General features: G+C 39.2%; 1 protein-coding gene across 7 annotated transcripts in view; it reads left to right on the top strand.

Moving 5' to 3' along the window:
* Positions 1 to 4,581: 4,581 nt before the first annotated feature.
* NFIB (nuclear factor I B) overlaps positions 4,582 to 17,834 on the top strand; it is a 270,815-nt gene continuing 257,562 nt past the window's right edge. For 4 of the 7 annotated variants that reach the window (XM_037372717.1, XM_037372718.1, XM_037372719.1 and 1 more), the window contains exon 1: positions 4,623 to 4,733. In XM_037372717.1, the coding sequence (XP_037228614.1) occupies positions 4,638 to 4,733 (96 nt within the window). In that variant the 5' untranslated portion in view covers positions 4,623 to 4,637. Of the gene's footprint in view, positions 4,734 to 17,834 lie in introns of all 7 variants that reach the window. The other 3 variants (XM_037372713.1, XM_037372714.1, XM_037372722.1) reach the window with 2 other exon arrangements.

The following is a 17,834-nucleotide window of genomic DNA, read 5'->3' on the forward strand; positions in this document are numbered from 1 at the left end:
ACAATATTTGAAATTTAAATTGTCCAGAGGACATAGTTGAAAGCAGTGGATTATCAGGCTTCTGCAGCCATGTACTGCTCCCTTAATATAAATGAAAAATTTCATAAGTGCCATAAATGACTTTTCTGTGTGAGTTCGTTAGAATGGGCTCTGTAGGTGCCGATGAAAATATTTATTAGAAAACAGCAGGTGAAAGAGGAAAAGTACATGCTGAGGGGCAGCTTGTCAAAGTCTCCCAAGAGGTGTCAGACTCTGGAGACCAGCAGTCCTTTTGGGTTCCCAAAGGCTGAGGCAGGGCTGTGCATGCACCTGGTGAAACTGGAGGGGCTTCCCAAACACTGGCCTGAAAGCCTCTGGTGCATCAGTGCAAAATCCCACATCTTGAGTAAACAGATGGTCTCCCAGCCTCAGCCCAGCAGTGATGAGTTTGTGCACAGGCATGTGTGTGAGAACTGCAGGATGCAGTACATGGTTGTGATCTATCGTTAGCCGTCTGCTGTTAACATCAAGGGTTTGGCTCCAGTAATGGCTGGGTTAATGAAAAATTTCCTTATAGATATGAACTGTGATGTGTCTGCCACAGGCCTATTCACTATCATGGAAAGGGAATTACCAGCTCTGGAAGGGTCTCTACGTACTGTGGATAGCCTCAGGACACTAGGCTCTCTCTGTCCACTAGTGAAAAAAGTGCTCCTCTAGATTTACAATAGCAAGAGGATTTTTTTCAGAATCATAGGAAGTTTTTTTCCTCTCGAAGACAATTGAGGACTTTTCTAGTAGCAGATAAAAAAAAAATCTCAAGATCATGCCAAAATCTGTACATCGGTCTTGTTCTCTGTAATTACTTAAATCTACAGTACTAGTTTGGGTCTTCCTGTGCCAGCACTGTGAATCCTCCAGAGCAGCGTACTGTGTGTTCTTTGTTAAAGCCTTTCTATTAGTGGGTATTGGGACCTTATGGAAAGAAAGTAATTGATTCCTGAGGGCACATTGTGAGTGGGAGTGGTGGTCTTCATTAGCTCCCTCCTGGATATGAAATGGGAATGCCCCCTTGAGTAGAGTCAAAAGCTGAGCCAGCCTGGAGAAAACAAACCTTACAGAAATCAAAACCTTGACTTGGGGAAAAGTCAGGCTGGCAATTATTTTCATAATGTGTTAGGAAGAGAGGTATCTAGAAGTGGGTGAACTTTTACTTACATAAGAACCAGACTTTTGTTCTACCAGATTTTATATTTTGATGTTTTCTTTTGTCCCTTTGAAAATATGGGAAAAGACGCTTAGCCCCCCAAAACTGGGGTCAGTCAAATTAATTTGAAAAATTCACTTGAAAAACCTATCTCACTTGAAAAATTTAAGTTATTCCAGTTTAAAAAACCCACCTTCTACCATAACGGAAGTTTGAATAACCTTGAAATGCATTACTGTTATGTAACAAGCAATACCATATGCTTTCCTCATAAATCTGTCTTGTCTTGAAAGGACAAAAAGATGATCTGAAAAATGTTGCCCAATTATGTTTCTCCCTGTGTTGTGTATGACTGTATCTTCAAGCAGCATAGGAAATGAGATCTCTTCCTACATATTTCAGCATTTTAAAAACCCCATCTGCAAAACAGACGTGGCTGGGAGAAAGGCAGACCTCCCAGCAGGCAGGAGAAGGCATGGGAGCAGCATGCGTATGGGAAGCATACACTAACCAGTGCTGCAGACGTTGTTTTTCTGGGTGCCAGAAATCCCCATTCCGCCCTCAGCTAATGCAGGAAGGCAACAGACAGCAACAGAAGGGAGGGTCACTCTGTCTTTGCTAGCTGCACAAAAGCGAATATCCATGTGGTGTTTGTGCCTACGGGGCATGCATAATCTTCCAGTGGCTGCAGGGGACTTGGTAGAAGTGGGTGCTGCAAGATCAGATCTGCTGTGCGGCTGAGCATCTGAGAGCAGCCTGAGATCTCTCAGCTAGCTATAATGTGATAAAACTTTTATCCTCTTTTAAGCACACCGAATGGGCTCATGATTACCTAAAGTGTGGGCTCCTGCTCCCAGCCGTCACGGTGCTGCTGGGGATTTGTGAATTGCCCTAGTAAGGCAGATTAGGGGCTGAAGCAGTTGGTCTCTTCACCTATGATCAGACTTCAGTGGATGGGAGACTGCAGAAAATCCACCTCTTCACATTAGTCCCAAGTTACTATTAGTCCCCTTACACGGGGAAGTTTCCTAGCTGAGGTTAAGGGTTATGTGTGAAAGTGAGCGGTAACATCCTCCTTGTCCAAGGTTTGTCTCACACCTGCAGTTGGCTGCTGTGTGGACACCAACTGTGATGATGAGCCTGTTAGTGAAGGCCATGGGAGAGATTCAGGCTGGGACAATTTATGACATTGGATTGTGCCCTGCCTACTGACAACTGGATAAAACTCTGCTGCTGATGCTCTCCATACCTTATAATGTTTACCACAAAGTGAGGCTCTTTAACCAGGATGTAAGAATTGAGCCAGAGTAAGCTAACATCTCCTGTGCACTCTAAGTCTGCTGAGCCATGCCACAGCACCAGACCATAGGCAGACCTTCCAATAATCCAAGTTTTTATCAGGTTCCTGCTTATCATTGTGACCTGGCTGAAATGAGAAAGAAGGAAACATCCTTATCTGTTGTGTAGAGCTCTTCTAGAAAAAGAGTTGTATAAATTTAGAGGGCTGGGATGTCCAGAGTCTCTGTTAATTCTATGTCTGGCTTTTTTTATGCTGGCCCTTATCAGTGTATTTAAAACAAGAAAATGATGCAGCAAGCTGACCTCAATGGCACACATGGAGAAGGGAAAACAGTTTTAACCTTTTGATGCAGCTGGTGTTGCTACAGGTCTGTTCTGTTGCCAGAGGTCCGGACTTGCTCAGAGAGTCATTTCTTTAGGTACTGTCACTGTTTCAGGACCTCGTTAAATGGGACCTGGATGGCAGTTTTGACAGCTAGCTGAAGGCAGTAGGTCCATGCCAGATGAACCTAATGCCCGTCCTATGACAATGGGGTGCATGCATGGGTACGCCCATTCATCAGTGGGAGTGTTACACCGCTGTGGGAGTAGCTAGAGTGGGTACTCGGCTGCACAAGTGACTAAGTCTGGAGATGATCTTCATGGAAGGGAAAAAGACTGCAGAGAGTGGAAAAAGAGGCAAAGACGTGCATGGGAAAGAAGATATGCAGCAATGAGGAGTCCTGGTGGGGGCTGGTGCCACAGTGTGGTAGCGCTGTACACCGGTAGCCCTAGATTCTTACAGCAAATAGGTGTAAGGAGCCTGTTAACTGCAAAGACTTTTCAAGTATAAAATACGGAGCAAAACGTGGAAGATCGTGAACTGAAAACACAATCAGTAGAGCCATGCTAAGCATGTGAAGTGCTTGTTCAGAGATTATTTTAATGTGATAATTTTAAGGAGACCATTTCTGAAATGGTGCAGGGGGGGCGTTGCAAAAGAGGGGCTTGTAGCTAAAGCACATACAGAGTCTGCAGTGCAGCGGTAAAACTGATGCTGATAACTTCAGCCAGGACTAGCAAATCCTGTTCTTTTTTTATATCCCCTTTAATGTGAGCCAGGGTTTATTGATTTCCTCTGTGTGCTTATATGCAAACTTTTCCTTTTCTGCAGCTTAAAATAAAGTCAGAATTATTTGTTCTTCTAAGCCAGCAGTTCCTTCAGGGAATCACAAATTTTCCATTAGGGAGAAAACCTTGCAGGAAGAATGCCTTCTCTCCCTGCTGGCGGTAGGTACAACAGGCAGATGACCCGAAGCTGTGGAGCAGGAGGGAGCAGAGATTGAAATAGTTCCCCACCCCCTCGCCTCACCCTTCCCAGCTAGATCATCCAGAGCAGAGGAGATCGTGAGCATCCATGGGAAGGGAGGGGGGAAAACACTGTGGCACCGAAGTCCTAATTGCACCCCCTCCCTGCTCCTCATGCCAACTTACCAGCTTTCCTATTCCTTGTTAAAGGCTGATTGCAAATAGTTAAAACTGTTTCCATATGTCCAGTGGAGAACAGGGTTTGTAGCCTTTGGCAACCCCTGCTGCATCCAGCTGCAGCTGCTACCTGTGTGTTCCCCGGGGCGCCTGCCTGTGTGTGCCTGCGTGTGCCTGGGCGGGTGTGTAGGTGTGTGTGCACACGTGTGTGTGCGCATGGCATCTGAACCAGGCCCCCACCGCAGCAGCAGAACCAGCCTGTCCTTCCTGGGGGAGACACTAATTTGGAGCAGCTTCTTTCCCCTCCTTACGCTCAGGGCTGACCACGAACCATGTCAAACAATATACAACTGAGAAGAATGCAAATAAACTTTGGTCTGCATAGCCCAGCAATGCATCTAGCCGCCCACTTGTGAGATACTAAACTGGTGTACACATGATACACAAAGAATGCTGGCTAGTTTCACCAATCCCTTCAGACAAAAAAAAAAAAAAAAAAAAAAAAAAAAGGGGGGGGGGGGGAGAGAAAACCTGATCCTTGTCTTTATATCAGTGAGGTTGGAGTTCTTGCTAATAAAGGAGCTTTTCCCATGATGCAGTGTGATAAGGATTGGCCTACATGTAGCCCAGCGAGCCACTGCCGATGTTTTCTTGATTAGGTGTCTTATCTTCAATTGAGCTGCATCTGATGAAGGTTGCTGACAGCGTAATGGCAGGGAAAGCATCGGACAGCTCTATAAAATGGCAGCTATGCTATGACATGTCAGCCAGGACCTGGTGGATGGTAAGTTGGTGTGATAACTTTTTTCTTCCCTCCCTGGAAGCTTTTTTTTTTGCCTTTCTGAACTCCTCCTTCACTGTTGCAACGCACGTGCTGCAAAGTTCAGAGCGTGACAAGTTTCCAGCTCCAGCTCAGTGACTCCTCAGAGCTTCTCACCGTCAGCTAGATAGGGTTTCTCCGCTGCTGTAGTGCCATGGGCCTTCTTTGTAACAACACAGCAGCAAGGACAGTGTGGGATTTTTCCTTCTCCTTCTTCTTCCCCACTCTCTCTCTATTCTTTTTTTCTTTTTCTTTTTCTTTTTCTTTTTTGTTTTTTGTGTGTGAAATGCAAATTTTGCAGTGCTTGCCAAGCTAGTTGGTGTGAGAATGTGGAGGTGGAAGCAGTCACGGGAAAAAAGAAAGCAGTCTTGTCATCACGCTCTTAGCTAATTGTTCTTGAGTTGGTCTTAAAAATAGAGCAATCTGCCTCTTTATTCTGTTTCCTCTGAATAATTATTTAGAAAGTGTATTGTATCATGTTGTGAGCAGCCTCCTAATCAGTATTCGATTGTCCCCCACACTTCCCCTTAATTTGGAGTCCTCCTCCCTTCCAATGAATGCAGTAACTGGAGCAACTACTGATTAATATGCCGCTTGTCATAATTAAATTTAGTTAATGAGGATATGCATATTCAGTCCATTTTTTCTTTGTTTGGATGAGCATGGCTTTTTTGTTCATATTTATACAGCTGCAAATGAAAGCAGGGAAGTGGAAAAAAAAACCCTTACAGAGATCAGGGGAGGTGGACCCTGAGAGAGACAACTTTTTAATGTTGCCGGGAAAAGGAGCCCAAAACTTTATTTAACCTAAACAGTGGGGCTGGGAGCAAGTGTTTTGGGAACGAAAAGCTTTTCTCCTCAGCAGAGCTACACGAAGTTTTCTGCACATACTGATTTTGTTGCATGCGGACAATGGTCTCTTGTATGCAATAGCCATGCCATGAAAGGGACCTTCTGCTGGCTGGCATTCCATTATGAATATAAATTTCATTCTTGGGTTGCTTTGTCTGGTCATGTATTTTCACCCTTTTCATTCCTTCATTGATTGCCTTTGCTTGTTTGCCTGGATAATTATTATGCTTACTGCATGGGCTGTTTTTTCACAATTAGTACAGTGCTGAGACAATAGGCACTTTATTCTTGGGCGGTGGTTCTGGGGAGCACCAGTGGATAGCACGTCCCAGTGCCTGGACAAAAGGCAGCTTTCTGATTATAACTGCCTTCCTACACTGCTTTGCAACGACTTCATTATCTTTCCAAAGGTGGATGTTGCTATGTGCCTTCACTGAGGGTACCATACCTGAAGGGGGTATTTAATTTAAATTATGTTTGCTGCTTGTGATTGTTCTGTACTTCTTGCATACAGTGAAAGAGAATTTTTCTGTCTTTGCAACTTGTTGAACTATTGCGGTATGGGCATTCATGTAACTGTAAAAAGAACAGAGGAGAAAAGTAGATGATAAAAAGCTGTTCTGTGAATCTACTTTTTAGCTGGGAGTTATACTGTATAGTATTATGTTTAGATTCATGTTTAGCTCTTTATTCAAAATTTTTAATTGTAAGTGTGTACATTATTGAAAAGAACTTCTAAAGTGTCTGACAGATGTTTAGACACAGGCACTATGAAATGTTTGCGTAGCAGATTTCCTTAATATTGCATGTAGAAAGGCTTGGGTTTTTTTAAGGAGCATGTCTTAAGTTTGATAAAAGTTTCTTTAAGGATAGCTTTCAGTAAGCTGGCATTGCTTCCAAAGGGAAAAGAAAATCAATACTTTCACTCTGTGCAGTATTTTATCCTGAATGTTAATCTGTAAAATGCAGGTAATATAAATGTTTACTGTCATGAGTGTGTATTTCATCCACACTTTAGAAAGGGAGTTTAAAAATGCTTTACTGTTAAGTATGGGTGAAAATCAAATAATATTTTAGCTGTGCATAATATTTTACATCATATATTCTAATTTATAAAGTTGCAGTTGTAGAATATAAAGTAAACCCATGTACAATGTGATTTTTTTTCTCAAAAAAAGAAGTACCTTATGCTTCAGTGCCACAGTGTACAAAATATTACCACAGAGTTTATTGTATAATTATTTTTAGTAAATTTCTATCAGGAATATGCAGTAAAAGTAAAACCTTAAGACTTCTGAGAGAAAAAAAAAACAACAGGCAAAAATAAGCAGACGTCTTTAGTTTTCTGCTTCTGCTTTTCCTGAATGATTGTAAACATTGAATTGCAAATGCGTTGTGGGGAACAGGAAACAGCGTATTAAGATAGTTACTCATAGTTATAAAAAAGTTCATTAACAAACGCTATTATGACAGGCATCATTACAGAACTTGGTGTTTTTTTCATTACAGATAAGCTAGCTACTTTACAATTATTTTGCAGCATGGACATTCAACATCATACTTAGTTTGAATGTTCTTAAAATAAGGGGTTTTTTTAATTTTTTTTAAAGTAATTACATTAAAGCTATTGTTTGGAAAACAAAATTCTTTCTTTTTAAGTGGAATGAGGGTTTAGTAAGTTAAGTCTATGTTATTCACCTATGGTATTGCAGTACTACCGTATTATACTTTCCTATCTTACTGTTTATTTCATTCATATTCTTTTACTTAACTACAATAATAAAAAAATCATTTGATAAGGAAAAAACAAACAGAGAAATTACACACTCTCCATCTGCGTTCTTTTTGATATGGACATAATGACTAGAACACAAGAGGGTAAAAGTTTTGCTGAGAAGGCAATAAGCAACGAAGCGCAAACAAAAGTAAACTATTAATATATTAAATAACAATAAATACATGGAGAATTGTTAAACAGTCTCAGTCTTTTAGATGGTGTTAATGTGACCATCTTAGTTGTGGATCATCTTATTTTTGCACTTAACTTTGTGGTGAGGGAAAGAACATATTCAGTGAGGAGACAGAACCTATAAATCAAGTGCTGTTCAGTACAGCTGGCAAATACTCTAGAAATTTTTATTGAAAAATCTCCATTTAAAAATTGAGGAGGAATGAGGATGAGCATGTTTGAGAGGATGGTACCCACAGAAACACTGGATATTTTTTACTGTCTCTTCATTCATGGCAAAGAACTAGTATGGTGGTTTGTGACTGACTACAGATTTAAAAATTCAGATCTCAGTAGGTATTTACAAAACTTTCTGGCATTGTTATTAGGCTGCGGGTTTTGGTTTGGGCTTTTTTGTGGGAATAGTTTCCAAATATTTACATCTCAGGCACCTATTGCAAGTTACTTTGTTAAATCTTTGCAGAAGTCTGAATATGTTTCTGGTTGTCAGATCGTTTGCATGCAAATCTACAGAGTGTAAATACACATTCTAAAAAAATTCTGCTGCTTAATCTCAACCCCCTATTTTTGTACACATATATACATGCATGTGCAGTACAGATAGAAAATCAAAAATTGTCTATTCAAAATTGTTGGAAAAAAGTATTGAAATCACAGGTTTGTGTTAAGAACAATCCAGACACAACCAGGAAGTTCTGATTTATTGCAAATACTGCACATTTCTTCTTGTTTAATGGCTTGATCTTATGATCAAAAACATCATAACAAAGCCTTGGAACAAAAAGTTCATCAATACAAAGCTTATTACTTTTCTATTCTACTCTACATTGTCTCTTTCTGAAAGAAGTATTTTTTAAAAAGAGAAATTTCTTGTAGTATTAAGGCTGTATTAATAGGCCATATAATCCCAACTGGAGGTAAAAATAATAACAATTTAGATGCTATATTTCAGCGTTAAAAAAATTATTCCAATCCTAAATTTATTAGTAAAGCCAGGCTTTAATGTACTTTTTGATTTAACACAAATGTTAATCACATTCCAAGGGAGTTGCAGTATGTCAATATTTTGCAGCAGAACATCTGTGCAGTTTTCTAATTTGGATTAAAATGATATTCATAACACAACAACTCCATCAGTTGTTCAGAGGTACAGCTTGTTAATGAATCCTTTGTTCTCAATAATGACTTTTAATTAAATGATTTAGAAACAAATGTCAGTATAACTGTGGACATATTGAACATGCTGTGCTTATTCATGGACCTAGAACACGATGTCTTAATTCTATAAGTTTCAGGGGGAGGAGTGGGTAAAAGGAAGGGGTAGCTCAGGGTTATGTTCATAACTGTTGTTCAGTTTTCCTTACTTACACAAAAATTCAAACAGTGTATATAACTTAGTGTAAGATCCCTCATTAACTGTGTAATCCTTATTCTAAATGATCAGCTGAAAGATGCCTCTTTTAAGACACACTGTAAACTATTCTGAGATGCTAGAAGTATTTTGGGTTTAGTTTTTGTCCAGGGCAGTCACGTTTCAGCCTACAATAAATAACCAGCTCAAGTACTATTTATACTTAGTATGTCTCAGAATTGGATTGTTTAAAAGCAGAAAGGTCTGCCTGGGGAACTGTAAAACTTGAATGCCCATTAATTTCTAATGTTTGATGGTTTTTATTATGAAACAGGGGCATAACCTTCCTTCATTGAGGAAAAACCTAGAAGTAGCAGGGAACTTAAACGTTGACAATATGCACTAGTGTAGAATGAAGGTGCTGTTGTTCATGTCTAATTTTATTGCTGATTTTTTAAAAACGTGTCCTTTCAACCAAGAAAAAGATAGCTATGCATATTCACAAACACATATTTTTCTAATTCCTCTGTGCCTTTTCCCTTTCAGTCCCTTGCGTTTTGGCTATGTATTTCCAGCTAGGTGTGCTAACATGATGTGGTTTAGCAGCACCCTCTGAGTCAAACAAGTTTTTCTGCTTGTGCTTTGTACCTGTATGCAGCAAGCATTCCACTCTGGGAGTCTGACAGTGCCTCCTTTTGTCTGCTCATTCTGGCAATGTTAACAGTTTTCTTATCAAGAAAGCTGTACATCAACAATGCCATAGACATACATTTGTGTGTATGTGTGCATGTGACTGCATGTCAAAATATATATGCGCTCTGTTGGCTTAAGGCATAAGTTCACTGAAATCAGGACAAAACAACTATTTAGTTCGAAAGCATGCTTCTACAGCATGTAAATGCAGTTTTACTTTATATAACATGTCTGTAGTTTATACAACTCTAGCAGTCAAGAGATAATTAACAATGGGGCTTCATGAACCTGTTCAGTAACAGCTTTTCTTTGTAACTTACCTTAACTTGTGCTATGATGGAGGAAATGCATGTATCAATCAAGCTATGACACCTTGCTGTAGCTGAATCTTCTTTAGGACCTACAAAATCTTACCCAACTCACAATAAAGTTGCTTTTTCTGTTCTGAAGTTATCAGTCTGTTCTTTCAATTTCCTGTGTTTGCAAGATACCCATTTTCTTTGTGCCAAGCTTTTTGTATTATGCAAAAAAGGTAGTTTTCTAGCTGGAATTTAGGATAATTAGTCTCTGATATTGTTTGATGATTGTTGAGTCAAAATTCTGAAGAAATAAAGCTGAGTTTTCTACACTCTGATTGAAAGTTCTATTAAAACTGGAAGAAGTTTAAACTGCCAAGTTGTCCCATTTAACCAGTCATATTCCGTTTGCTCTAGCAGAGTTGTATTCGTTTGTTCTAACTACCTTTTTCAGGTTTTGGAGAGCTCTGCTTTTACAACACCTTTAAAATGACCTGTTAGTTAACCACAGAAGGGTATTCCACAAGTGTCTTTCACTGGAAATAACTAACTCTGCTGATTCCGTACCTCACATTAAAAGTTAACATAGTTTCATAAATGTCTGAGATTTACTGCAACAGCCTGGAAGGCTGACGAGGTTTGTATCCATCTCTGATACATCTCTGTAGACGTGCTGATGTTTCTTGAGCAGAGCTTGCTGCCTCAGCTTCCTAGCCACGGTATTGCCCTGTACATGTGTTTGCAAATCAAGGATTTCTCAGCTACGTCTTTGAGGATGCTGGGGGGTGATGGTAGTGTTTGTTTGTTTGTTTGTTTGTTTGTTTGTTTGTTTGTTTGTTTGTTTGTTTGTTTGTTTGTTTGTTTGTTTGTTTGTTTGTTTGTTTGTTTGTTTGTTTGTTTGTTTGTTTGTTTGTTTGTTTGTTTGTTTGCCTGCTGCCCACAATACCACTACGGTTCCTTATTTCATCAGCCATCGCTCTCATAGAGCAGCCTTCTCCCTTGCTTTAACAGCAGTCTAGGGCCCTGCTACACTAAGAAAGGAGAATATGCATATTCTGCATAAGTCTGCATAAACATATTGTGAGGTTATTTGGCCCGCCAATCACATTTATTTTTAAGTGCATTTTCATGGGTCTGATGTTAGACGAAGGCGTGAAATGGATCTGACCCGAAGGCTGGCACCCATCCACCCAGCCCTGATGGCAGCTGCACCAGCCACAGCACTGCCTTCTACCTTACACCTGGGCTTGAACCACAGTGCTGCAGGGCGACTGCGCAGTCATAAAGCTCAGGGAGTTTCTGCCCTTGGTATGGGTAATTAGCAAGTTCAAGTGGCAGGTGAGGACTCATGAGGCAGAATCTGAACTCAGCCATCTGCTGAACTTGAATTATTATTGAAGTCTTCAGTAGCCCTCTCAGTTGATTCCCACCAGCAGCACCGTGATGCCAGTGAGCTTTTCACCTTAACCCTATTTGTGATGCATCTGACTCCAATTTCATGCTGTGACTTGTCATAAAAATCTATTCTTTTCAACCAAACTAGTTACGAACCTGGAAATTATTCCAGAAGGGAAAGCACAAGTTTCATCTAAGGCTGGGAGTGCCTTAGATAGGAAATATTAGCAAGAGAAGGGAAAAGAAGTTCTTTTATTCTTGCTCAGGTAAATTGCGCTGTAGTTAACATTGCCGCCCAAATTATTGGTGCAAAAACTTACTAGAACAAAGTGAATGTGTTAATAGCAATGACATGTCAGTTCTGAATTACTAAATGTGGTTTTCCATTGTGCTGCTAGAATTATCTCAAGGTATCTCACTGACAAGTGATAGGGTGGAATACAATCAATTGTTAGTGTTCTTTCACAAATTAATAAGCAAACTCATGTATCATTACTGACAGAAAATCTACACTGAGTAGCATATAACCATTCAGACTTTCAGTCCACCTAATTGCTTTATCAATGTCATTACCACGGCAGAAACTGTAGGGGTTTTTAAACTGAAACATCTTATTTATTCTTGGAGTGAATAATTTCATTTACATGGTATAATGCCTGGTATTTTTTATACAGTATTTGTAAATCTCTATATCACAAATGATACTGATGTGTAATTAGAAGATTCCTCATATCTAATGTGAAGATTGCGCGCTCGTTGACCAATTCTAGTGACTATTTTAATTTTTTTTATAAATTGTCAACAGCAAAAAAATGTCCATCCAGAAGTACCAAATGTGACAAGCATGGAAGGGAGAACACTGACCTGTATTAGCTCTTATGCAGCATTCCAGGTAGAATGCCTGGTTTCATCTCGTTCCAATTTAAACTGCTGCATTTGATAAGACCCAGTGAAGACAGAACTGCAGCTCACCTGTTTCTGACAAAGATATCCTAATAAATATTTTTTCCAAAACATTTTGGAAGTCACTCACACTTTTCCTTGAACTCTCAAATGAGTTTAATAACTTGACAGCCTTAGTAACGTTTGGTGTAGATGTCATATACAGGTATGTTTAGATTTGTTTCATTTTGTCAGCATATAAAATCAGATTCAGAGTCTTCTTTTTCTGCAGTGGTTTGCAACAAGAAAGTTGAAAAAGTACAGAAGAAAATCTGGAACATGCATTACTGACTATAAATAGAACAGATACATCAGTTTAATTTTTTTATATATATTTTTTTACTTCATATATTGTTCCTAACATTAATTAGAACTGTTTAAACTGACCATTTGAAAGAAGTGAAAGGGAGGTTGTGTTCTGGAGGATATTCAGGTAGGCTTTCTTAATACATTCCACAACAGTGGTAGCGCCCTTTGGTGCATGTTTGTATACATCTGATGTCCTCAATAGGGAAGGAGGGAGTTGTAATAGTAGCACAGGGCTTGACACAAGGAAAGAAATTGTCCAGAATTATTTTGCTGCTCTTTGGTGTTGTCATTCAAGACATGGATGGTGATTTACCCGCCCTTTACTGTCCTGCACTCTACAGATTGATAAACAATTAACTCATTACTTTTATCTTTTAATCAGGATGTCTTGATACACAATGGTGAATGCATCAGAGCCTTTCTTTCCCTATCAGCGTCCTACATTTTTGCCAACAATAATGAGCTGTCACAGTGTGAGTTCTAGAGGCGAGATTAGTGCATGGAAGAATGAGTAAACCTGTACACTAGGAGCGTAATTAAATCAAGCAGAACATAATAACAAGCATGTTACAGCAGTTTGACATGAAACAGGGACAAACTTCAACAGGCTGCTGAACTGCATACGTACACAAAACTGTGCTTCACTGTTACACTTTAAAGATTAGCAGTCTTGGTGGTACCATGTTCATTACCGCCCAGCTTTGCATAGCTTGATTTCCCTGAGCGCGCTCTTAATGCAGACCATGAAGCATAAGCCCGGTGCTCTGTTTTCCACACATGATGTTTTTTGGTGGCACACTGTTTATATCAGAGCAGCAGGAATTGCAACAGCACCGTTTTGGAAATTGGCCTGGAGTGTAACAGCAAGCAGGTATGGCTCTAAGGTACGTAATCTGCTCCTGCAGGAGGAGGGGAGAAGCTGGGTGACTGATACCTCTAAAAAAACCTACTCAGGTTTCTCCTGCATTCCAGGCAGCAGTGGAAGAGAGAAATTCAAGGTTAGCAGTGAGGCCCAGAGTGGTGATTGCTTTGTAAAGAAAAAATTCAATTATGTGAAATATTAGACCTGTCTCTCTGCCTTAGCTCTCCTCAATCTATTTAGGGATAGTTAGGAAAAAAAACCGAAACTTCTCAACAGATGCCTGGCTGCCTGGGCACAGAGAGGAAAACCATAATTTGTCTGTAATCCCTAATGCAAACAGTTGTTCATTAAGAAACAAAACTAATGTAATCTTGATGATTTGCTTGGATTTCTACTCTATCATGGTGTTTTGTACAGCTGGCAGGCTAATGTAATTTTACTTAGAAACCCAAAGCAATCTGGTACTCAGACAACACCATGTAGATTTAGGTAAATTTGGGGCTCAGATTAGCATAATACTAACTAATCATGAATATCATTTGCATTGATTAGAGTATTGGGGAAAGATTGTTTTTAAATAGGAGAAAATTGAAACAAAGATTAAGGGCAAGGGCTTACAAACCCAGTTTTGCTTTATGCAAGAATATAACAGATGATTTCTGCTATAATGCCTAATATTTTAACATGTAAGTATTAATTAGAGTATCAGCAAAAGATTGTTTCTAATTGGAAGAAAACTGAATAAGAGATTAAGGGCAGAGTTTATGAATCTGCTTTTGCTTGATGCCAGTGTGCAGCAGATGATTTCTCCTATAATGCCAAAAAGCTTAATCTGTAAAGGATAGGGTGGCTAACACACTACATAGTAGAGACACTACAAGGATTTTTTTTCCAAATTAGGCTTATTTCACGCTAACAGAAAATTAAATGTTGTATGAACATGTCCGTGATATTGCTAACAAAATTAAACTAGTCAGGTAGAAAAAAATTACCTCTGAACACATACACTGTGGTCTAAAATGGGACCGACCCTCATTGTTTTAGCATTTGGCATACCTGGCTTCTTAATAATTACAGTATTTCCAGGTTTATGAGTGCTTTCTTTTTAAAAAAAAAAACAGAAGGTTGAATGTCTACGCTTTAGACTATGTAACAAATATATTCTAAAGCCCATCTATTTTAAAGCAATGATCCAGATATGCAACATCTCTCTTCCACACATGGCTCTGGTCACTCAAAGCTTTAGGAGCAGATTTTATGGCTATTTTAAATATCAGATTAGGAAAACATTTATCAGGTATGCCTTAGCCTACAAATATTTTCAAGAGTTGCCTCTATGCTAATTATTAGTATTTATTACAGCAATACAGTACTGTAGTGTTACTAAGGTATACAATTTCTTCAGTAGCACAAAAGACTTCTCAGCTAGACAGTGCAATTTCAACGTAATGCCTTGTTAGTCACTGAAGTTAAAGTAAAACTGGTTTTACTGCGTGTAGTAGCAGGCCTAAATTACAAGAGTGTTGGAATATTGTGTAGTGGGGCAGTGTTTTGTGCATCCTTCGCATGCATTGCCTGTTCTTATAGGACTGATAATTATGACATCTATTCATTTGGAGACATAGTCCAAAATCTAACTCAATCTTGCCTCTGGCTAGACTCTTGAACTTCTACTTCATTTGAGTTCTTTTTTGTCATCAGGCACTGAAAAACTATCAATACACTATCACACTCCGTTCTTCTAAGGAAAAAACACATTTGCGTACATACTGTGCGTGCAAAGAGGGAAGGATGAGAAACAGCCAAAAGAGATTGTGTTGTGGAAGTAGGACTGAAGTAATCTTGGTCTTTCTCAAAGAAGCCTGAGAGGCTTTTTAGTGTTTTTATAGTAGGGACTGAAGGAACTTTGTGCTGCTGTCAGTGATTTGAACTTGTGCATAGGTATCTTCTGTGAGACAAAAATGCAAGGTCAACAACAGCAGCCTGGCAGCTCAAAAGATCTTTTAGCCTTCTCATGTGTCAGGGCATGGGGTAGCATTGAAGGACAACATCCTTCAGTGTAATGTGACTACTTTATGAAAAGCAGTGAGATGAGTTTAGTAAGGTCTCAAGCCACTGAGGAAGTATTCAGGCTACATTGTGAAAGCATTTTCATTTTCTCAGGGCTGCTGCTTCTCAGGCTTAAGTAGTGTGCACTGCAGTAGGTTAATTTTGCCTTCCAAACAATGCCTTGTGAGAAATCCAGCATGTCAGCCCATTCAATCATTTGTGGATGTGTTTGTAAGTACCACAGAGTGCTGAGATATTTAGCGGCTTTTCACAGCCACTTTCACAGGAAGCCTATATTGATGTTGCTGGCATTTAATTTTAAGTGAACCTTCTTTTGCATGATGATCTACCATATCAGAGAAATCTAATGTTGTCTGGTGAAATTCAATACGTGAATATTTCCCAAAAGCATAACTGAATAAGGAAAGGATAAGTATGTTTAATAATGTCATGTAGCAGTAGGGCTTGTATTTGACAATCTCCCTGCTCCTGCAGACAGCCCACACATACTGATTTTTACAGTACTTTAATGATGAGGGCAAATATTCAAGGAAATATCCTTTTCAGCAGGAAGAATGATAAGACTCTGTCATTTAAGGGCAAGAATGCTTGAATACATCTCCTAAGCTCTTTAACTGAGAAGAGAATATGCAATTCTGTCGTTGGAAAAAACAGGAAAGGAATCCACAGTTTTAAGTACACCTATAGAATATTGCCCTAAGTAGTCGTTATAGGAATATCCACAGTATGCATGGCCACATAGTGTAAAAGGCTTTGAAAATAATCAAGCTGTCACTGAATAAGAAGCAGGTTAATTTGTCATGTGATGAGCTCTGTATCTTGTACTGATGTTTCTTAGACCAATTTATATGGAGTGTATCCCTCTACCCAGTGTTGCAGTGTGTGGTACAGATGCACTCCATAGCTGAAGCACAGCAACATGCCCTCTAGCCAAAAATCTGGGCACTATTGCTGAATCTAAACTCATTAGCAGTCCTGCTTTGTGCTGAATCCTCCTGCCAGGCAGGACAAATGTTGTAAAACATCTTTCCTTAACCACTAATAAATGCACGCAGCACAATAATTATGAAAGCTTCCCCACCTAAACAAAAAAATAACATGTAAAGCAGCTGAAGAAGCAGAGGTACAGGAAGGAGCAATAAGTTCCTCAAGTACCCCAGAAAGAACAAGATAGGAAATTTGATTTAATCAGACTTTAATGTCAATGTACTGTGGATGAAACTGCACAGTAAGAAGCACTGGACCTCTTACACTGAACAGAAAATGTAATTTGTTTTAAAAAAGAAAAGTTCCAAAAACACTCCAAGGTGGTGGTCTTATGAGACCTGTCCCTATCTTTGGGATCTATCTATGTCTGTGCTGAGTACACAGGAGAACAACACTAGAAAATACTGCGGTTAACAATTGTAAAATGCTTACTTTACCATAAATGTTAGCATATAGATTTTGCAAGTATTTTTACACAGGTTGTGTATTGTAAATTGATTTTCCCATCTAAATTTCCCAAGATTCAAGTATTTTCTACTTCACATCAGTGCAAAATCAACATTTTCCCTTTTTTGTTTATTTATTCCTCAGGACTGGGAAGGAGGAGGGGAAAAGAGCAGAGAGGCAGAGAGAAGATAGCTCACAGATGGACTCACAGTAACTTGTATGTTAGAATCATAGCCAGGAAAACATATGACAAAGATTAAATTCCCTACTCTGCCATTTCCCATACCTGAAGTAGATAAAAAGTCATTGAATTCAGTATTATTTTTTTCTGCACATGTGCAAGAGTTTTAAGCGGGATCAGAAATGCACGCCAAGTTGTTTGCCAACTTGAAAAAATGGAGTGTAGGAGATAAGCCTTTCATCTGAGTGAAGGAGAAGGAAGGCTGGAAGTTGGGTGTCCCACACTGATGATGTACGCTAGTCATCAAGCTGCTGCTGCGGCTCCTTTTCTTCCCCGCCCCCTTCCCCCCCTTTCTCATTTCATGAAAAATTACATTCTGCCTCTATTTCTGGTTAGTGTTTTATTTAAGTTAATTTCAATTAAGCTATAATAAAGTTAATTTTCTGTTGAAAGTTTTGATTTTTATTAATTTGGGTTTTTTGAGAAAAAAGCTGCTGCAGCAAGAGTAACCAGCTAACTCAAATCTGTGCTTGGATGAGAAGTATGTGAATTCTTTTGTCACTGTTGAATTTTTAGATTGAAAATATTTACAGTATCAAGTTGAAGAACAGAGTTCTCACCTTTAAAAATATCTCAGCTGGTCACAGTTAGATCTGAAAATACTTGTGAAGGCATAGCACAGTTTTTAAGAAGTTGAATTCCTCCTGTCAT

This window comes from Falco rusticolus, chromosome Z (assembly GCF_015220075.1).
Source record: "Falco rusticolus isolate bFalRus1 chromosome Z, bFalRus1.pri, whole genome shotgun sequence".
Lineage (NCBI taxonomy): Eukaryota > Metazoa > Chordata > Aves > Falconiformes > Falconidae > Falco > Falco rusticolus.